Source organism: Ostrea edulis, chromosome 6, assembly GCF_947568905.1.
Source record: "Ostrea edulis chromosome 6, xbOstEdul1.1, whole genome shotgun sequence".
NCBI classification, from domain to species: Eukaryota; Metazoa; Mollusca; class Bivalvia; order Ostreida; family Ostreidae; genus Ostrea; species Ostrea edulis.
This window is the reverse complement of record NC_079169.1, coordinates 5617028-5641081: the sequence shown is the minus strand read 5'-3', so window position 1 is coordinate 5641081 and position 24054 is coordinate 5617028. Positions and strand designations below refer to the sequence as shown.

The 24054-nt window shown below is 35.9% G+C and overlaps 1 protein-coding gene and 1 pseudogene across 4 annotated transcripts; both read right to left on the bottom strand.

Annotated features, from left to right (window-relative positions):
• Positions 1-7259: 7259 nt before the first annotated feature.
• LOC130047029 (uncharacterized) lies at positions 7260-9454 on the bottom strand (annotated as a pseudogene).
• A 4884-nt stretch (positions 9455-14338) lies between these two features.
• Positions 14339-21890, bottom strand: LOC130047103 (integrin beta-5-like). Of its 4 annotated transcripts, XM_056141381.1 has the most exons (6): positions 21783-21890; positions 21644-21665; positions 19410-19523; positions 16608-16700; positions 15810-15902; positions 14339-14415 (listed from the first exon to the last, which is right to left on the bottom strand). In XM_056141381.1, the coding sequence occupies exons 1-6, from the start codon at positions 21820-21822 to the stop codon at positions 14412-14414; spliced, it is 366 nt and encodes a 121-aa protein (XP_055997356.1). In that variant the 5' UTR covers positions 21823-21890; the 3' UTR covers positions 14339-14411. The 4 variants fall into 4 exon arrangements, with proteins under 4 accessions (XP_055997356.1, XP_055997355.1, XP_055997357.1 ...); XM_056141380.1 differs by having other exon boundaries at positions 14339-15902; XM_056141382.1 differs by lacking the exon at positions 16608-16700.
• Positions 21891-24054: the final 2164 nt, after the last annotated feature.

Genomic DNA, 24054 nt, shown 5'->3' with positions numbered 1-24054 from the left:
TTATGTTAGAACATCAATAGAAATCACTACAATTTTGAATTTATATAGCTCTCTCTCTCTCTCTCTCTCTCTCTCTCTCTCTCTCTCTCTTTCATATTCTAGTTTCGACATTGCGGCTTTTATTCTCTTTTTTTTTTTTAAAGGGGGTTGACAATAAGGAAAAAGGTATTGACCTTGAAGACTAGTATATCATTTATATATCATCTTGAGACCTCTAAACAATGTTAAAACATTATTCCAAATTAACATACGTTCGAATTCGCATAGATCTTTATGTTGCGATATTAGAATTTCTAGAATGCGGCGTTAATTTGTCTGACCTTGAAAAATATTTTAGCTTCAAAAAGATAATACAGTATCTTTTTCCTTAGATTACTCTCCCATTTACCTCTTGGATTGTTGATTTTAATGCGAGATCTGTGTCTTTTGATTGACTTTGTTGTTTAATCGTGTTCTTCTAGCAATCATATTATTTTTCGTTGTCAGCACTATTTACCATATCCGAAGCATCAATGGTACGGACTACCAACTATTGTTTTGAACTTAATCACTCCATATCATTATCTTCCCACTATTTTATTTCATAAGCACATTGTTTTGGAAGTTTACCCTCTAAATTTATCTGATTTCTGTAATTTCAAGAATAATTCTATTTTCATCCCGACCCGACCATGGTATAAACTCTCTACACCATCTGACGTCAGTAAACACGCTTTACCAATCTCTACCCAGAGTTATCGTTCCCGCTACGGTCCACTAATACCTCTGTCAACGTCTACAAATCATATCAAAACGTACTAAAACTAACTTAGCATATCAAACTGTAATGATCATATCTAAGCCAATCAAACACTTGTCTGAATTTTATAAACTGGTAAATATGAGACACCTGAGCGAATTAGAAGGTTTTATATAAATATTCATTCATCCAATAATACTAGAATAATCATGGAATTCGTTGTGGTTTTTTTTTAACTTACTGTAAGATTTTAAGCTTAACACTAAAACTTGTAAAATCATACTTTATAATGCAATAGGTAGAAATAAGTTTTGCCAAGAATCTTGACATTCAGACGTTGACAGAGGTGTTGTAGCGCAGCGCAGTGTATTGATACTTGTCGTTTTTCGTGGTGTGTGTTATTTGTTTATGTAATATGTGTCTCTTGAAAGTAATATATGTCTCTTGATAGAGACGCGGGTTGCGTCGGAAAATTTGAGTTTCAAATAACCAACAGTGTCGTGGCCTTTTCAGTGCTTTAATATATATATATATATATATATATATATATATATATATATATATATATATAGACGCCACAGTCTTCCATATCAGCTTCATATTTGGATATTTTATTGAACATAGACGTCTATTAACGGCAAACTAACAACTCAATTTGATGACAAACGGAATGATTTCGACTTCTCTATCGTCAGCTTCCCGTATATCTATGTAGCAATAATCTATTGACGACTGCATATTGTGTTTATGTCTCGCAACTGATTTGATACACGAGAGTATGTGCTGAGGCGTGGCGTACCATTATTAGGCCGTTCAGTACACACTCATTTTGACTACGGGTACTACGTTTACCTAATCATGATATAGGACTTACTGCAGGTGTGATCGAACAACAGGGGATGCTTCCTCAATTTTCTGTGCACCTGAACCCACCTCTGGTGTTTCTAGGGCTCTGCCCTTCTCTCAATTTCATATTCATTATAGGATTGATGAGATTGGTCACTGTTCCTTACCATCATTTTTATTGTATAAAGCATGGAAAAATATTTTTGAAATAATGATTTGACAGTGTGATACATGTAGAGGAACATTTTCAAAAAGTTAAAAATTTACCAAAAAGAATTTTTAAAAGTCCCCAGTATTAAAAGACAATGGTTTGTAAAGTATATTGATATTCCAGGATTAATAACGATCCCGTTTTCTATCAAATGTCACTTGAAATGAACACCAATACTACCCGTTAAAATGCAATAATAATAAGCCATTTTGAATTTATCAAACAATATTAGTAAACATAAGCCAAAGTGTAGAACATCTCATGCATACATGATCCGTTGTAAATTGAGAAATATCATGCAATCCGATCTTCAACAATATTGTGTTGATGTTTTTATTATCTTCTGACATTAAAACAACACACCAAGTTGTTAATAAAAGCGATGCTTTTAAAATGAATGCATGTATTTGTCAAACGGGAGGCTACGCTACACCGTACCAAAATGTCAGCAATGAATTTTTTATTCACAAAACCATGATTCTAATCTGTCTGTTTCCGCATGAATTTCTTCTGAATTCCGGTTGGACAGAAAACGAAGAATTGTTTGTCCCAGACCTTGACTTCCACTGTATCTTACCTATTTGTGTTTAGTTCATCGTAGAACATTTTAATAGCCTATTTATTTATGTGATGTTTGTCGTAGACAACTTCTGACATCGTACCGTAGATTTCGTCTGTAACCTGGATATTTACGTGCAATTTGTCTTAGATCACTTTTATAATATTTCTTTAAACCACCACAGATTTTAAATAAAAATTCTTCTGTGTCACGCCGTCGGTTCCTGTGGTGGGCATATTCTATAATCACAAAATTCAACCTGTATTCTGGTGTTGAAAATTCAAGTATGGGCTTCTTCAATTAGCATTGAAACATTAAAAGGAACAGAGTAAAGTGTGCGAAAATGATAGAGACCTATTTGTTTGTTGACGCAAGGTAAAATTGAATCGTGTATATTTGTTGTTGTGTTTTGCATAAACGATGTACATGCGAACTTGTTACATTTTCTACATTATCATTACACCCATATAAACATATGGAGAAATCTGGGGAAATATTATAAATTTAATTACACATTTGGAAATCTAACTTATATTCAAAATTTCCTTTCAAAAGACGACATTCTTCAAAATCACGTTTGAGTTTTAAACACATTTAATATCAAACTTAATGGGAGACACGCATCTGTGATACTCTATTGTTAAACTTCACAAAACCCTTTCGAATACAGATACCTAGCACATCCAGTACATGATCTACTAAGTCCCTATCTTACTTCTCACGAAGTATTAACTGGTGTGAGGGAGAAACTTCAGACGGATTGGGTCACAAAGCTAAAAGTGGTGGAAATCAAATAAGGACTCTTGAAAACTCCAATGAATTTGAAATCACAAAACGTATCCAAAACGTACGACTTTTCAACACTCCTCGCGATGAATAAAGGACCACTGGTTTTTTTGTTTTTTTTTTGTGTTTTTTTTTTATCATAAACAGCAGCTTCGTCAATAATGATGGAACTCGGAACTTGCCATATCTTGTAATCAGTTTTACAACAACTGATTTTGTTAAACATCATTCTGATTCTACGTACAGATGCTTTGAAGTTGATATTTAAAAAGATATTGGAGTTCCTCATTGACAATATCAATGTAGTCTTTGGATACGAGATTTTCCATCAGTCTGTTGAAATCCCTATGGACACAAATTTTATTCGATTTTTTTAGCTGACATGCTTTTGCATTCTTATGAGGTAGAATTTATTCAAATCTTCTACATGAAAAGATGAAATATTGTGCTGTTACCTTCAATTTGGCTTTGATATATCGACGATGTTTTGTCAACTTAATGACAAACGTTATGACTTCAGCTTCTCCATCGTCAACTTTCAAGTGTATAACACCAAATTGTTTATTAAGAGCTGAACATATCTTACATCAATTAATCTGTCCTGGCCCGGCATTAGTCAGTCTGACCCCCCCCCCCTATTTTTGGTATTCTTTTACAAGAGGGGATGCTGCAGGGTTTCCGGTCCTAGACACCAGATCCCATGTTCTACTACGACCATAATCGTCAAATATATTAATCAACTGTTGAATGAAACCTTCTACTGTCCCTGAAGCAAGCCGTTTAGGACAACCGCACTCAAAATCACCTCTCAAACCTAACCTTTCACAATCAATAGCACGAACTATAGTCTTCCCCTTTGAATCTTTCCAAACGAAAAACCTACAAATATCATTGGGAGTGCATGACATTAAAGTTGGCGATTCTGGAGATGCTCTCAAAAAACCCGATAAAGACTCCAAAAGACTGTTTTTCTTTTTATGCCTTAAAGAAGAAACTTTACTCTCATCCAGATCGGAAAGCCTCCTATCTATTACTTCCCAGTCAATTTCAATCTCTCTTCGTTTATCCTGCAATATAAAACCAAATCTTAACAAACGCAGCCATATTTCACACGAATAAAACTCTGAAAGCAAACAAAGGCCATCTCATACCTACACTATCCAACACAAACCTTTCTTAGAAGGAATATTGACAACTCCTTTTTCACCTTTTACACCAAGACAAAATGATCCAATTGAATTGGCTAGCAACTTCGGCCACCACATAGGTAAAGGTTCAATCTTGGGGACTATAATGGTACACGTTACTTATTGTTGCTAAACCAAACAAATGACAGGAGAAACTAGCCCGATAGGAGGGACAACAAGGATTTGTTTCTCCTCTGGTGTCCTGACAAAACATATTAATCCCTGCTGAAAGAGGAGTTGCCCAGGGTGTAAAATGTTTTAGAGGTACAGCCTCTTTTGACCTCATTACATTTGAATCCAACAACATCAAATCTATTGAATGCGAACCATATATAGTATCAATCAAAACCCATGACTTGTCACTAAGTCACTAAGCATATTGTCAGCAGCACTTAAAATCCGAGAGGGTTTATCAGCCTCATTTAACTGAAATGACACAAAAGTCAGACGTAAATCAACATTTTGTGTTACAATAAACCGAAAAAATATCTTTTAAGATATCGTTAAGTTGTTTACATTTGCTACCCTGACCATTCAAAGAACCAATAACAGCCATGCTATCGGTGTACACATCCACCTTTGAATCTTGCATCACACTACTAAGCGATACCAAGGATTTCAAAATTGCGTCTGCCTCCTTAACATGTATTGGTCTTTCATCATTTTCTAACCAAAAATCCCCTAAAACTACATCTTCCTCCCCTAACTTTACAGAGACCCCATATCTGAAACCAGAAGAATCTGTGTAAATTGAAATTCTCTTGTGAAATTCTGGTCTCCACCTAGAACAATCTTGCCAATCATCTACAAATTTCCAGTGCTCAAGTTCCTCCCTCAGAGATCCAGAAACTTTTATAGACCTACTATTTTTTAAACACTGAGAAAATCCATCATTTACTTCTCTGCAAAATAACTTGCAACCTGGAATTGCCAGACTCATGGGAATGCACTTTCCAGCAAATCTTTGCAATGTTCTAACATCAACTTCTTCTTTAGCTAGAATGAATTCCCTAAGTTGTATGAATTTTGCTTTTTTATCCTCTGGTAGTATGTATGCTTCCTGAACAGAATCAACTAAAATTCCTAAAAAAAGACCATTTACTTAAAGCAAGAGTGTATCCCAACCTTGTCAGCAATTCAAGTAAACCATACACAAGCCTCTTAGCTTCCTCTTGAACTATGACGCCTACAAAATCAGCCCCCTTGGTAGCGACAAACCTGTCATCAATATACAGAGAATTACGTACTGAGAGTTTCCGGAGATACGAAGTATACGAAGTATCGATTGATAGATAAAAGCCGAAGCCTTCCATCCAAACGGTAATGTTGTGTACACCATATAAAAACCGCCAAATTGAATGCAGAGAAATTCTTGAGATTTCTCAACAATTTTAACTTGACTGTAACCTGATTTATCATCGCAAGTAACCATCAAAGCATTCTTGTCTTTTAATCGATGAATATCCCTCAAAGTCTCTAATCGAAAAGGCAAATCTTTTATCCATAAGTTAATATACCGTTCATCATGACACACACGAGGTTTACTTGGTCCCACTGTAAGGGGCATAACTATCCTTGGGGGTTGACACTCCCCAACTCTACCTAAGAGCTTTATCGTCCCACACTGAATCTTGTTTGTGAGTTCCCATTATGATAGCAATAAATTCAGAATGCTGTCGACAAATGCTAGCATTATGGAAATACTGCTTCGGAGATGTACTGTCTCGTGATCAGCAGACAGTCAGACAACCAAGCATCTACATAGAATACTCCCAAGTACAAATAAACTGATGTCTTTATTGACAAGGACGAATATGTGAGATGGCATGTGGTAAAGGACTACAAAGAAAGATAAAAACTAATAAGAAAATGTGTTAACTATTATAGACGAGCTAATTATTATATAGCGTACGAATTAACTAACTTTGACAATGACTGTTATGGCGTTCCATAGAAAATTATTTTGAACAGCAACCTATTCTATTATTAACATGAAATCATATTCTTATAGCTTACTTTACATCATTTTATCGAAGAGAAAGAAAACAATGCAAATTTCATGTAATATTCAACTACATATAGACAAGTTATTGTCCTAGACATAGTGATGACAACAATGACGTATCATACTTCGAGAACACGAGGTTAGAGAAAACCACAAATATCTATCATTATTGTTGAAAACTGCAACTATGCATTGCATTAAACATCAAATAAAGTAGACGTAAAAGAATAAATTTACAAAGGCAATCAATTACTTACACTGTAATTTCCCTTAAACTTCCAAAAGTTCCACAGGTAAATAATGTTTCAGCCACATGGCTTCTATCATTTATTTTGATAACTCGTACCTTAAAAATTCGTACACAGTACAGGAGACATGTTTTAATTGTAGTGTGTTCCTTTAAAATTCCCTTTGTATGTCTGAAAAACTCGAAGATACTGACACCATTTCTTATCCACTGAAGAATGTTACCATTATTTGAAATATGTTTATCAATAATAGAGTCCCATTCTGACACAAAAGAATGAATTTGACCAGATATAAAATTATTTGGATCTCTTAAAGGTAAAGCGTTAACATCAAAATTCAAGTCACCATTGATTACTTCCTCTGCGCGAGGTAAATGGGTTGTAGGCAAAGGGACTCCTCCTTCAAGTGTAATCCATGCCGGTTGTTCCCTAATCTTCACATTCATAGGGTTGAAACCACTATTCAACTCCCAAGTCGGAACTTTCGTGAAAAACATACTGTCTGGAACAAACTTCATTCTCTGTAAAATTATAATCATTGATTATAATCTTACATACCTGAGAACACAACCAGCACTAATCACACCGAAAGGAAGAATCCCTTCGGCTACAATTCACGTGAAAAATCACAAGGGTATCAGTGTCCCTTGGATTGCAAGACAAAAGAATTCACTCCTATCATACAAACAAGTATCTCATTTATGATATTCATACATACATGTACATATAACAAATACACATTTCACCTGTTCATATCCTATCCATACATAATACATTTGTCTAACAAAAGAAATCAAATGTTGCAATCTACATGACAAAAATAGCAGAGACATGTCATTCATCTACTTATTTCCTTTTGCAAGCTTCATTTTCTCGCAATCTTTTACTAAATGTGTATTGCTGTCGCAAAAATGACAGGGGTCCTTTGGGCGAAAAGACTTATAATTCTGTTTGTCCTTTTATAACTCTGGTTCATATAATCATTAGATGCCCCCATATTAAACATATTGGGATACATGCCCGGTATCATAGGATACATCATAGACGGCTGATAGGGATATAAATTATTCAAAGGAGATTCTGGCCGTTTTTGCGTATCAAAATTTTCATTCTTACTGTTATTCTGAGCTTCAGGTTTCTCCTTTAAACACTTAGAAATTGCCTTAGAAATAGCATCTGCCACTTTTCCTCCTAACACTGACAGACATAAATTAGAAATTTGTAACTTTGTCTAATATCTATTAGCCTGTCTACATAACTCTTCAAACATATCAGCCTCATAATGGTCCATCTTTCTAGCTGTTTTAGCCAATTCATCTAAAGTCAATAAAATCAGGGCATTACTGGGATCTTCCTGAAGGCATAGAGTCCTACCTTCTACTTCTCCTTAATCATCTCGACTTTTGCCGTTTTCTCCAATGACAAAAGCCTTTCTTCTAAACTTGTATCACCATCATGCTTTCTTTTCTTAGAGTTTGAAGAAGTCCCTGACGATTCTGAAGATACTCCAGCTTCTCCAGTAGATGCCCCTAAAAACCAACATTAAAATATACTATACGGCTTTATTTTTTACACTGTAATAAACCAATATACCATTGACTCGTCCAGTACTTGTCCTTTGGGTTGTCCCACCTCATTTGCAAAAATTATCAAACAATGCAGCATCCATTTTGCCTCCTCTACAGTGAATTCTCTCCCTAAACCAGAATTTAGTACATGTAAATTATTATCGCCTATAACTCAGCACATGCCGTATAAGTATTCATTTTCAGAATCAATAATAATTATTTCAATATATTGTGTATATTTTCTTCTTTATAATATAATAGGTTTACAATTTATAAGTTAGAAGTTTGCACTACCAACTTTACTACATCCATAAAATGTTGAATGTATTTAACATGATACCAATGTTGGTAGATCTATATGTAAAATTCAAACAGGTCTTTCACCCTCAAGTATCAAGTAATTAAACTATATAGAAAGATTGATATTGCCAACCTGCCAACTCCAGAAGCTCTGCCACATTCTCTCCTGTTATAGTGTTGACCAAAATCTCGATTTCCTCGAATTCCAAATTTTCTGTCTTCTTGTCTTTTGAAACTCTAGAAAATTCTTTTAACCCCACTGGTTTTCCGCCTCTGATCTTTTTTAAAACAGGTAACAGTTTCACCCCTTTCAAAGAGTGTCTCTTTTTTAAAACAGTAGGTTGAACCATTTACAAACAAATCAAAACATGTGTACACACAGATGTGACGTCACAACTAGAAGAAGCGAGATAACTATCCTGATTTACAAACACATTTCTCCCGGTAAATTTCACATATTTTAAAACTCATATTTTTCAACAGTATAAGAACACGTAAGGAATGCTTTTTTAAATACCATTCAAAACACAATGAATAAACTTGAAGATCCATAACTGTTTCCACCGGGTAAACTATACACCAGTCAGTGAATGCACGTGCTACTTCAATACTTGCCGCCTCTATAAAAAATGACCACTTAGGTCAATTTCAAAAAATGTCCTGAGGCTATATAAAAAATAATGAATGTATATTTCACCACCTAGGCCTGCAACGAGAACCACCAAGGTTCACAATCGAACACTCAGCCACCAAGGCAATTAATACTGCTCACCTAGGCTAAACACGAGACCACCTAGGTATGTAAAATTATGGCCACCTAGGCTTAAAGAGAACCACCAAGGCAATAGCATATACAATTTTAAACTACCTTTCCTAATATGTTGAGCGACTCGAGCAGTAAAATCCCGACGTCGGCAAAACACGTCCTTCCACGAGCATTGATGTCTAAAAAAAAAAAAAAAACTAATACGTCACATGTACTTCTGCTTAGATATTAACCAATGGGGATCCCATAGAAGAAGGAAGTGATGACATTCTCATTTCTTCTTCCTTTTCGCAAAAGTCATAAGACAACTGTGACCATATCATATTTTATTATGGTCCTGCTGTTGTTTTAAATATATGCCGAAAACAATTCTGTATGAAAAAAATATCAGAAAATTTAAATGTTCTATCAGGTTTTTTTTTTTTACAGCATTCAGTTTGGGTCCACGTGCAACATATTTTCTTAGAAAAGTAATTGTATTTTGTACAATGTAGTAAGGCATACTCAGGCCGTGCATGCACGGTATTTTTGTGTGTATGAAATGTGTGTTTTTATACAGTATAAGTGTATCTTGTCTTGCGATGTAGTATTGACCACCATGTCACTCAGTGGATTTAGTAACCAGACTGGACAGTATCCTTTATGGGATTTATAAGGTTGATCACTAATCGTTATCTTTACTTTTCATCCTAAATTGTTTCAAACCCTGAAACCAGGGGTGGGTGGCTGGGTGGCTGACACACACCGGTTTGTATGGTGCTCCAAATCGGAAATAGCTGGACAAATCCATGGCAACGAAGACATTACGTGTACATTATTATTATTAGAATTGTGTAACTGTATTAGATAACGTCTTAAATTTTGTTAGTTGTATTTTGGTGAAATATGACCCTGGGTACTTTTAACAAAGTCATCTGTGACAGTTCAGCTTTTAGAATAACCTTATCATGTACATCTGCTATGTCCTAACCTCTTCGATATCCTTACCTTATACTGCTGACATGTCTTCAAACTTCTTCTATAACATTACCACTTACATTTGGTTGTCATGATTTCTTCGATAATCTACATACTCACTTTTAGTTTGTAGTAATCTCTGTAATAAATTCTACTTATTTAATATACAAGATATTATCTGGTTCGTCCAAGACAACCTCTTTCATAACCTTACTGTTTACTTTTGACACCTGTCTTAGACAGTAACCTTACGACTTATATTTGGGGTGTCCTAGCCTATCGAAACATTATAGATTTCATTTTTGCACCAAGGTTACAGAGGATTATATAGAAACAAATAGGAGATGAACAAACAGCGTATATCAAACGTCGTTTTATAGGAATAAATGCGCGTACGTCTTATCCTGGATATTCTTGAATACTGTGAAACTAATGATAAAGAAGGAGTTTTATTATTTTTAGACTTCGAAAAGGCCTTTGACTCAGTTGAATGGAATTTCCTATTTAAAACTCTAGAAAAATTTAATTTCGTCCGAATTTCCTAAAATGGATAAAAACACTATACCATAACCCAATTTTCAGATTAAAAATCAATGGGTGGATCTAAGACATGCGAAATGCAAAGAGGAACAAGGCAGGGATGTCCAATATCGGCCTTGTTAAATCATTGTATCGCTGATATTCTCTCATTAAAAATTAAGGAAAATGATAGGATAAAAGGATTCCAAGCAGATCATATGGAGAAAGAAGTTAAGAATATACAACACGATGATAATATGACTTTAACTCTGAAAGATATAGAATCAGTTAATCAGGCTTTGTACACAATACACAATTTTTGCATTCATGCAGGCTCCAAGATAAACATTAGTAAAACCGAATGCATTCTTCTTGGTCCTTTAAAAAATCTTTTTACAGAAATAATGGGAATAAATGTAACAAATGGGGCAGTCAAATGCCTAGGTATTTACGTTGGCCATGACAAAATAGAACGCTATAACAAAACTTGGAAAATGTACCGTTACAAACACACTAGCTTTAACAAAACTTATTTATTTACCAAGTATTTTGGAATTGCCAGATAGAGATTATATTTTTTTAAAAAAGCCAACTGAATAGACTAATATTTGATTTCATATGGAACAAAACTGATAGGATAAAATGGATACCATGATTGGAAATGTTAAAAGATGGAGGATTGGGTATAACAGATGTTGAATCGGAGATTAAAGCCTTTTAAAAGGCTTCGTGGGTCCACAAATTGAAAGAGACAAAACACTGTATAATTGAACTTCATAGATAGTTATCTTACTCCTAATAACATAGATATAAATTATCTGACATTGACTACAGAAAAAAAGAATAGAAAACTACGAAATAATACGGACAATGTCTTTGTTCTATAAACAAGTAATTACATGCTTTCATGCGTGTAAACAAATAACGATCATCACAATAATGTACAATTTCTTACACAACCAATATGGTCAAATCAAAAATGTTCATATAAAGGCAAAACAATCTTCATTCCTAACTGGTCGAAAAGTAATATACTTTATGTTAAGGATTTATTCTCAGATAACGGGCTTCTTTAGCCACCTGGGGATATAATGGAATTATAAGTAAAAAAGAAAAAGAAAGCATAATTGGCTTTGTGAATTTAAAATAATAAAATCAATTTTCAAGAAATACGAACAAAATTACAACTTCACCATACGCAGTCATCTAAAGATCTCAATAAACAATCACTGCCAAAACAAACACAGAACAAAAAACTTTTATAACACTTTCGTAAAGAAAAGGTTTTTAGGTGGCAGTCATGCAAGCAAAGTATAAAAAAGAATTTGATGTAGCTAACAGTGACTGGGGTAAAACATACATGGATGAAGTAGAAATGCTTCCAGACAAAACAATTGCAGAATTTAACTATAAACTGTTACATAATATACTTTCAAATAATTATTACAGTAATAAAATCAATAGAAATACGACTTTCAAGTGTAAAAAGTGTAGCGATAAGATTGAGAATTCAAAATAATATTGATTGTGTAAATGTACAAATTTCATGGACTTTGATGTAAAATGGAAAAATGTTGTCGTTGGATTTTTCTCTGTCAAAATTGAAACAACTGTAGTGTTCAATTTACTTTTATCCTTTATAGCTCTAAAAATATGCAAATATAAAATGTATTGTAGACTTGAAAATATTGATGAAACATCTGAAGGACTTGAAAGCACAATATTCAGAAATGCTATTTGCTAATGGAATACAAAGCATTTTCTATGTTAAAAAAGATGCAGAATCTTCTATATCCTTATTCTAATCCGTATTCTATCTCTCTAGGAATTCTTAGAGAGATATTTCTTCAAGTGAAGGAGACATCCCTCAAAGTAAGAGATATCTCTCAGAGTAAAAGAAATATCTCTCAGAGTAAAAGAGATATCTCTCAGAGTAAAGGAAATATCTCACAAAGTGAAAGAGATAGCACAAGAGGCCCAACACTTGCTACAAGAATGTCCCCTTTTTGGTAATTTTGTACATTAAGGTTGTCCCAAACTGTGATAAGATCCAGCTTTTGAAATCAGTGGTAGAAAACACAGTCCCACACCATAACTGATCAACCACCAAACGGATTAATATAAGTTGCTACAACTTGTTTCCGAATCCTGTGTGAATATTACTTATTGTGTATATATATATATACAATGTATTTGATTTTTTGCATATTATTTACCCAGAGTAAAATCAAAGAGGATTATATTTTTTACTTATATAAATTTCTCTTTCTGACACCAGCTAAGAAATTGATCTCGGTTTTTTAAATAATGACAACTGTGGAAACTTAATTTATAAAATGTGATTAAAAAAATCTAAGAATGAGCGAATTCTTGCTCTAATAGTCATTGAACATCATTATAAGCTTGTTATTTGTTTTCCTTTCATGGGGATAAAACATCTTGTATTATTATATGATTGAATAATTCCTAGAACTCTAATTGGCTGAGATCCAACAATGTAGAAATCATGCTACGTTATGTTTACCTCCACGTGACCTTCCAGGTGAACATAAGGAATTATTTTTTCCACATAGGACCAAAAATAGGTCTTGAACTTCCAATTTGACGCCATCGATTATACTTATTTTTGCCGTCCAATGAAATTCCGCGTTTCTTACTGGGTTCGACTAAGATTTCAGCAGACGTATATAAACACTAGAAAAATGGCGAGGTTTGTTTTTTAATCATTTAATCATATAATAAAACAATCATTGCTGTTTTTGAGGTCAATACGATGATTTAGACACCTGAGGAGTACAATATTCACCGAGCCGGAAGGGCCCGGTGAATATTGTACTCCTCAGATGTCTAAATCATCGTATTGACCTCAAAAACAGCAATAATTGTATATTAATGATGTAAGGTATAGCATAACCTTTTAATTTTGTTATAGCTTTTAGAAATGAACACTTCATACCATAAGATTGCGTGATTTTACCCCTATGTATTTGCCTAACAAGAATCTTCCTACCAAAACCAGTTTTTTGTATAAAAAATGACACAGATTCTACAAAAAAGTGGGTCATTTTTCTACGTAGAATATTGAACACACAAACAACGGGTAAGCGGTACTTTGATTAGCGCAAATGAGCCGATTTCATTGGATAATTGATTTTCATGTCGCACTGGAGAGATTCCGAATGGAAGCGCCGCACTCTAATTAATTTCAGACTACTTAGATCCGCGTCGTATACTCTTACGCAGAGTATAATGCGCGGATCTAAGAAGTCCGATTTTAATTAGATTGGGTAGCGCCGTTGTAACTTACTCGAATCTCACGCTTCATACTTCACCGTATATATTCGTAACGTAATACAGTAGACTGTGACGTCATCGCTAGCGTCGTTGTTGTTTTGAAATGAACTCTCGTTATACGCGTGAGATAACGATACAGCCCAAATCCTGGCTGTCATAAATTGGTGCTTACCTGTTGTACACGAGAGAAGCGAGGTCAACGAAGTACCAGTTTAAGTTCAGTGATGCTAATACGCTTTGGCTGTACATACGTTGTCTCTACTTTTTACAAATGCATGTGTGAAATCAATCCCACATCGGCATATTGAATGAAATCTAATATTGATGATTCATAACTCGTTTGTAAACAGCAATGCAAATTTATCTGATTTATTTACTATTTTGAATTCAGAAACAGAGGAACGACACCAACATCATGATAAGTGTTTATCTGAAAAATAAAGAAAATATAGAACAACGTTAACTTAATATATCGACATGTAATTTAGTACAATATTCCATACATAGGAAATATTTAAAAAAAAAAAAAAAACAAAAAAAAAAAACAAACGTGTGGGAAATACAGAATTTTGAAAACCCAGGGGAATTTATTTGCTTGTTTGAATTTGCAAATGTCTTGTGAGAAAAGATATATAGTACGTCTCTTGCTATTTTCCTTAAAAGTGTTGCACTTACTTGTAATAAGTAGGAAGCTAAATGTTACTAGAATGTCGTAGAGACGTGTGGGAGCTCGTCTACGAGGAGGACGGAATAAACTGCACCGTACTCGTTACTCTACGTAAATTGTCAATTTCGACCATCATGCGGAGGGATATCACAATGATTAGGGAAGACCCATATTCTTGAAAAATATTCTATGTTGATCATATGCTGAGCAGAGGCATATACTTGACTCTTTGGTGCCCCTGTTGGGACCCGGGTAATTTCGGGCGGATGATACGGATTGTCCCCAGAACTTCGTTCCACACGTGTTGACACTCCGGGAGAGTCATTTAATATTCTATTTATCGTATACTGCACCTTTTCATGCTTAGATATTGTATATGAACGGTATAGTGTTTATATTTTATTTTAAATGTTCATGATCACACTTTTTTTTTGGCACATGTGCAGTCATCATCAGTTCTGAATTGCCGAGCTTCTCGTTTTAATAAATCGAAAGTGAAAACAGATATTTCACTCATCTATATAAATACACAATACATATATTAAGGATTGGGCAGCAGGCACTGTGGATTCTTTATAAAAAAAATCCAAGGAACTTTTAGTAAATTTGAAATCACGAAACTTCCCAGATTAACAGCAGACTTCGACACTTTACGCGACCATTCCTCACAATAAATTAAAGACCAGCCTTTCTAACATCACAGACAGCTTCTTCATTAAGGTAGCTCATTACACCAAAATTTTATTTAATGGCGTGTTAAAACACATCTTATGAAGTATGATTTCACCATCGAAAGAGTGATACAAGCTCTCAATTATTTTGTATGAATTTATTGATATAATTTGCAAATACAATCTGTCATTCGGTCGAATGCTGTCTGACGTGTTTCATACGAATTGTTTGACAGTTATTTACATCATGATTCTGACTGAGGATTACTCCGTTTACCTAAATACGATATAGGGCTCACGGTGGGTGTGACCGGTTGACAGGGAATGTTTACTCCTCCTAGGCACCTGATCTCACCTCCTGTGTGTTCAGAGGTCCTTACTTGCCCTTCTCTTAATGTTGCATTCTTTGTGGGATGTATGAAATTAATCACCGTTCGTTATCTTCACTGTTAGTATTATACAAATAGGAAGAGAAACCGAACCCACCCATGAATACAATGGCAGTGTCCATGTTGGTCACAAATACCAGTCTCTCCGTTTTGGCAAGTACACAGGTGGCCATGATGACAAAGTGCACGCCTGTAAAACATTGAAGTTAGTATAGAATTGAAGAATATCATTGTGAGAGATTAACTTTAGTCCCGCGAGACGTTTTTTTTTTTATTTTAAACATAACAAGAACTTGGACAGTAAAATTTCAATCTTTTTAGAATCGAGCTGAACATATTGAAGGATAACATTAATACACTGCACTCGTGGATGAATTAACAGGAGAGTGAAACTACAAGTCTAAAGTAATATTTTAACACAACTGCTATTGGAATAATATAAACCAATTCATGGATGATGAACAGGATTGTGTTTTTAAATCGAGACATGCTATTGACAAACAAATTGATGTTACAGCTAACTTACAGGGGTTTCAATTAACAGTGTCGTTTAAAATCAACATTCCGCTCATTCCATGGTAGTTATAATGATATAATTCGTAAAATTTATACACCCTGTCATTCGGTCGCAATTCATACCATTGGTTATTCTTTTATACACAATGGTTTTGACTGTAGATTACTCACGTTTACCCGAACAAGGCTGACAGCGGGTGTGACCGGTCAACAAGGGATGTTTACTCCTTCTAGATACCTGATCTCACCTCTTATGTGTTCAGAGGTCCTTACTTGTCCTTCTCTTAATTTTGTATTCTTTGTGGGATGTATGAAATTAATCACCGTTCGTTATCTTCACTGTTAGCATTATACAAATAGGAAGAGAAACCGAACCCACCCATGAATACAATGGCAGTGTCCATGTTGGTCACAAAGACCAGTCTCTCCGTTTTGGCAAGTACACAGGTGGCCATGATGACAAAGTGCACGCCTGTAAAACATTGAAGTTAGTATAGAATTGAAGAACATCATTGAGAGAGATTACGTCGAGTCCCGCAAGACGTTTGGTATGTTAAACATAACATGAACTTGCGGAATAAGGTGGACAGTAAATTTCCATCATTTCCAGAATCGGGCTGTACATGCTGAAGAATTACATTAAGACTCATGGTTGAGTATATGCATGTAATTACTCTATTCTGATCACCCATTGTCCGTCGTCCGTCCGTCCGTCTGTAAACATTTCACATTTTCATCGTCTCTAGAACCACTGGGCCAATTTCCATCAAACTTGGTACATACCATCCATAGGTGAAGGAGATTCAAGTTTTATCAAATGAAGGGTCATGCTCCTTCGAAAGGGAGATAATCACAAAAATGCTAGGCAATCTTATATTCTTCTCAAGAACAGCTGGGCCAGAAAAGTTCAAATTTACATGAAAGCTTCCTGATATAGTGTAGACTCAATTTTCTTCAAAGCATTGCCCCCGGAAGTGGGGTGGGACCACAACTGATGATCAAAGTTTGACATGAAAATCTTCCCCCCCAAAATCCCACAGGGCCAGAAAAGTTCAAATTTACATGAAAGCTTCCTAGCATAGTGCAGATTCAAATTTGTTCAATTCATCCCGCTCAAGGATAGGTTGGGACAACAACAGGGGATCAAATTTTTACATTCTAGTATATAGGGAACATCTTTAAAAATCTTCTTAAAAAACACTGGACCAGAAAAGTTTAAATTTACATAAAAGCTTGATGACAGAGCAGATCCAAGTTTGTCCAATTCATGGTCCCCGGGAGTAGGGCATGACCACAATGGGGAATCAAATTGTATATGGGAAAATCTTTAGAAATATCTCTTGAACTATTTAAGCTGGGACTTTCATATTTTGTATATACATGTACATAATTTACGGAAGGACCTTTCATTTGATGCAGTGGTCTGTGGTATCGTGACTTTGACCTGGTAGTTTGACATACGTTTAATAAAAATCTGATCTATACACTACATGTATTTCCTGAACTTTTAAAGGTAAATCTTTCATATCTTGTATAAATATTTCTTATGGTAAGAGTTTTATAAGGATCTTTGACCTTGTGATCTTGAACTCGGAGTTTGACCCACTTTTAAGTTACTGTGTAACATAACGTATTAATACATTCGGGACCATTGTGTTTCATCGATTGACCTTGGGATTTGACCTACTTAAAATATTTCTGACCTATTCAATATATCTTGAAGAATTTTAGGTTGGGCTTTCATATTTTGTGTGTGGGTTCTTTATGGCAACATCTTATCATTTCGCGAAGCTTGACCCGTGACCTTGACCTGGAAGTTCAACATACTTTTCATAAAAATCTTCATATCATACCATGATCAATGACCTTGGTCTTATCTAGAACAACAAGATCATATCAATGAAGTTGGTGTTGAGGCATCTCTGTGTTATATCATCTCATTTTCACTTATGTTGAAATTCTTTGGAGCTAAGTTGGAACGACAATATAGAGTAATATATCATATGAATAAAGATTGATTAAAAATAGTGTGATCCCATCTATGGTATGTTCAGGGGTCCGTGTTTGCCCAACTCTAAATTTTATATTACTTATAGAAGTTCATCTTCATAAGTCAAGGGTTACCTCGCACTAACCCTTGACATCGTTACCTCGCATTAACCCTTGACATCGTTACCTCGCACTAACCCTTGACATCGTTACCTCGCACTAACCCTTGACATCGTTACCTCGCACTAACTCTTGACATCGATACCTCGCACTAACCCTTGACATCGTTACCTCGCACTAACCCTTGACATCGTTACCTCGCACTAACCCTTGACATCGTTACCTCGCACTAACCCTTGACATCGTTACCTCGCACTAACCCTTGACATCGTTACCTCGCACTAACCCTTGACATCGTTACCTCGCACTAACCCTTGACATCGTTACCTCGCACTAACCCTTGACATCGTTACCTCGCACTAACCCTTGACATCGTTACCTCGCACTAACCCTTGCCATCAGTCAACATTAAAAAACAATTGTTCGAGACAGAGCATGTGATTGGTGTTGCAACCTGTAGCGTGGAGTAAATCAGAAATCGAACGAAAACGAAACCAAACATGCATAGCCACGACAACATGTTGTAGAATTTGTGGTCAGTAACCAGTGGATTGTAGGTACCGTCGATTGATTCTCTGAAATGCATTTTCTTTGAAGAAACAATTAGCCGAAGTTATAGATGTTTTTCACTCATCCTTTCGTCAATAGACGCCTTTTTTACTTTGTTTATGTTCTAAACCAAACTAGCATCTGAAACAAGGAATATCATTGGCTGATTTGCTTTAATATATTGCGTCATCCTCTGTCTTGAATCCATGTTTAGAATGATGACTGATGTCAAGGGTTAGTGCGAGGTAATGAATCAATAACCCTTGACTGATGAAGATGGTAGGAGTTATGAGATTGATCACTATTCGTTATCTTCACCTTTTCATCATTATCTTCAGTAATGGTTCAAATTCTAGAAGTCTGCTAAGGTTTCTCCTTTTTACTGTGAGAGCATCCACAATGGCCTTCATTTTCCATTTTTATTTCAGGAAAAACATATTTTCCTGTCTCTATCTTTATTGTGCTTCACTTTACAATTACCACTACCAAACCTGAAGGGAAAAGAGACGTTCTGATTACTCACGGGTGATGACCGCTGTCATGATGACACGTGCAGTGCCCATGGTGACACTCGGCTACTTTGTCGTCGCTGCACGTGCAGTCAGCAGCAGTTGTGCATTGGTTGGTCTGTCGTTTCCTTCATCGTCAAATTAATCATCGATTTATGATTAGTTATAACTTTAGTTACAGAGAACTTGCTTATTTTTTCAAACCGTAACAAATCTAGTCAATAACCAATGCTGTTGTTGATATAACAAGCTGTGGATCCAGAATAAAGGACCCAGCCATCTTTCCTTGAGATTGATAAAAAATACATATTTTTTGTCTATTTTTATCCAGTTGCATTTGCAAAATATTGATATCAGAGCCAAAGTATTTTTAGATTCCTATGGATGAATACAAGAAGTGGACCCCTCGGAATAATTATTGGATCCGTTTCTGACGGTTGCAAAGGTTCAAATCTGACTTATCCATTGAATTATGAGCGCGCTTGATTGATCTACACCGACCACAAAGTGTATACCTTTCCGTAATTAAGTGCAAAGATGTACACCTTCTACTCCCTGTACATGACATGTGTTGGTAAATTGTTGTGTACTACTTACACTCGATTGACACATGTGACCTTGATTGTTCTAGAGCTCGATGTTTACTTCTTTAGAAGAAAGATGACGTAATGGTTGCATAACTGTGACTTTCAAGATTGTACTAGAAAATTCCTTCTTATTGTGATCTTATTATAATTACACTGGGATTTTTTATGATAAGAAAGCTTTGGTTAGACAAGCACTTTAGGTATTTCGATTATTTTATAACTATGAACTAGGTTTTTGGAATTAACTATTTTGTGTGTAGATTCCGTTCAGCACGGACCTATTCACCTAATGTAAATTAATACTTTGTTATTGTTACAATTTTCCCTATGGGCCTCGATCAGTTCTTTCTCTCACAGAATGAACAATTTTTGGCTTATATCCTTTACTTAGAGAGTATGTTAAGGCGAGAGTAGGGTCACGTGTTTTGTCAAACAACTTCTATAGTGGTGCGTCAGTTCAGCACGAGTTGTCGAGAAGATGTGTCCTTCATACAGAGAGCGCTTGAAGCTGTATGACCCGATGTTCATGTATTATTTTTGTACATAATTACTTTAAAGCAGATTAATTGCTTTATAAAGTTATTAACTTTCCCTTAATTACATGCTTGAAAACATCTGCATGTAAAAGAAAACAGTGAGAATATTATTTAGAAAGTAAATATAGTGTGGTACATACATAAATCATCCCATAAATTATACAGTGTTAGGCGTCTATAAATAGACCCACGCGCGTCAGGGGAATTCCAACATAATGTATTAACTCATACGCAACTGTCTAGTTTTAAGGCTGAGAGAGCGTAAAACAACGAATTACTAAGAGGATTTTTATATTTTTATTTCTATTACACTTACGGCACGGTACTGTTGTAACAAAATACACAGCTTTACACAGATAAGACCACCGATGATCTGAAAGTTTGAACTGGTCACGTGACTGTCACTTGAAATGGCAGAGTGACGCGGTTATTTGTAAACATCGATTTAAAATCAAATAATTTTGGTTAAAACAGGTGAAATAATGTATGATATGTCATACAGCTTCAGAATAAACGGCGCCACCAACACACAGAACGGTACCACCACACAGGACAGTTCTATGAACACAGGTCATTTATGTGACCACACAGGTCCACACAGACATGGCTACTTAAATACCCCCAAATTGTTAGTCATCTGTCAATCAAACATTTAACGATACAATGTAGATCTCAGGTGGAGTTCTGCAGCTAGAGTTACCCCAGAGAGGTGTTTTGATAACAATAACAGCAAGTGTTGGTTCAATGAATAATTTCTTTTATAAATATAAAACTATCATAAATTGATAATATAATTATTTCAATCGGCGAAGTGTTTGAGTGCACATTGTTCAAAATGTGTCATGATTTTATGAGAAGAACCACAATATGACTTTTCTTAGCTCTGTCATTATTTCTTCTTTTGTTTAATAATGCGGCACAGGTCGCTTTTAAAGTTGATCTTCCACAAAATTGAAATACGTTTTCTAAACAAAACCGTCCTTTGCAAGTTCACTATCGACGAAACGCAAGGTGGAAGGATAGATAAAGAGGTCAATATTGTCATTCCAGTATAGACTAGATGTAATTAATGCAGCACCATTCCTTGTATCATATGATTTCAATATTTAGAGTAAAAATAATTACCTTACACTGGCAACTGCCAAACCTGAAATGGGAAAACAAATCATTTGGAATATTCAATTTAAATTATTAGTGGAAACGTGATTTTCAAGAATTAATGAAACGTTGATACAATTGAAACTGAACCTCCACAAGTACAAACCTGCCAAGGCTAGAACTGTAATGGTTAGAATGATCCTCATCGCTCTGTATCAATCCGGGACTGACAACGAAACATTCACCTCACGCTTAGATATGTATTGCACCTCACCTTACATGATAAGACAAAACCATGCATATAATAATAGGATAGTGAAACTTTGCAATGGAACCAGAGGTCAAACATGTAACGCCATAGGTTGGCCCATTTTCAAATGTAAATTGCGTAGATGGTACGATTTTCATTCTTAAAAGCATTTTTCTTTCAATCATTGCGACACATTTGTAGAAGGACATGAAATCTAGCATGCAGCAAACGTATCCTTGGAAGAAATTATTCATTTTGATATATTTCCGAGTTTTGCTTGGCTGCTTCCATGGAGTACAGCCTCGGCGTGGGTATTAAATCTTCTGGTGCAGCCTCTGTGTGGGTATTCAATCTTTGTAAAGCTTCGGTGAGGGTATTCAATCTTTGTAAAGCTTCGGTGTGGGTATTCAATCTTTGTAAAGCCTCGGTGTGGGTATTCAATCTTTGTAAAGTCTCGGTAGGGGTATTCCATCTTTGTAAAGTATCGGTAGGGGTATTCCATCTTCTAGTGCAGCATCGGCATCGGTATTGAATCTTCTAGTGCAGCCTCAGTGTGGTATTCAATCTTCTAGTACAGCTTCGGTGTGGCTATTCAATCTTCTAGCACAGTCTCAGTGTGGGTATTCAATCTTCTAGTGCAGCCTCGATACGGGTATTCAATCTCCTAGTACAGTCTAAGTGTGGGTGTTCAATCTTCTAATACAGCCTCGTTATGGCTGTTCAATCTTCTGATGTAGCCTCGGTTTGCGTATTCAAGCGTCTGGTGCAGCCTCGGTGTGGTATTCAATCTTCTAGTACAGCCTCGGTGTGGGTATTCAATCTTCTAGTACAGACTCGGTGTGGGTATTCAATCTTCTGGTGCAGCCTCGTTGTGGCTGTTCAATCTTCTGATGCAGCCGTGGTTTGGGTATTCGATCCTCTGATGCAGCCTCGGTGTGGGTATTCAATCTTCTAGTGCAGTCTCGATGTGGGTATTCAATCTTAGTACACCCATGCCTCAGGACACACACAATACAGTTGCTTCACGTCTTTGTCGTTCAGTTCGAGGCTGCACTCTAAATTTTCCTCTTTTATCTGACAAGTGTAGTAAATCATTATTGGTAGAAAAATCTATGATCTTCTAGTACAGCCTCGGTGTAGGTGTTCAATCTTCTAGTACAGCCTCGGTGTGGGTATTCAATCTTCTAGTACAGCATCGGTGTAAGTATCCAATCTTATTACAGCCTCGGTGTTGGTATTCAATCGTCTAGTGCAGTTTCAGTGTGGGTCTTTAATCTTAGTACACGTATGCCCCCGTACATCCCCCAGTTGCCTCGCGCATTTGGCGCTCAGTTCGAGGCTGTGGCTCTCAATTTTCCTCTTTTATAGGAAGAAAATATCTTCTAGTACAGCCTCGGTATGGGTATTCAATCTTCTAGTACAGACTCGGTGTGGGCATTCAATCTTCTAGTGCAGCCTCGGTGTGGGTACTCAATCTTCTAGTACAACCTCGTTGTGGTATTCAATTTTCTGGTGTTTGAGAGCTGTTTCGGTGGAGGTATTTTGTTTTTCAGTACTTCCGTAACTGATTCGATACGCAAGAGCTTATTCTGCGTATGGTCAGTTTTTAAATCGAGGCAGGATACTGACAAACAAATTGATGGTGCAGGGGTTCAACAATCTCGTTTAAAGTAATAATTTCGTAAATTGATGGTCGTTATAACGATCTGGTTTGCCATTGCAATCTATCATTGGGTTAAATGTTGTCTGATGTGTTCCATACCAAGTGTTAGGCCGTTCCTAGCACACTGATTTTCACTGCGGATAACCCCCTTTACTTGATCAAGATATAGGTCTCACGGCGGGTATGACTGGTCGACAGGGGATGCTTACTACTCCACCTAATCCCACCTCTGGTATATCTAGGGGTCTGTGTTTGTCCAACTCTTTATTATGCATTGCTTATAGGAGTTATGAGATTGATCACTGTTCGTTATCTTCACCTTTCCTATTTTGAGTGTTTTGCTGTTTTCCGCCACACTCAACAATTTTTCAGTTATCTGGTGACGTCCAGTTTTTATTGGTGGAAGAGAGAACCCAGATACAATGTACCTGGGAAGAGACCACCGACCATCCAAAAGTAAACTGGGAAACTTTCTCACTTACCGGCGCGAGATTCGAACCCGCACCGACCAGAGGTGAGAGGCCG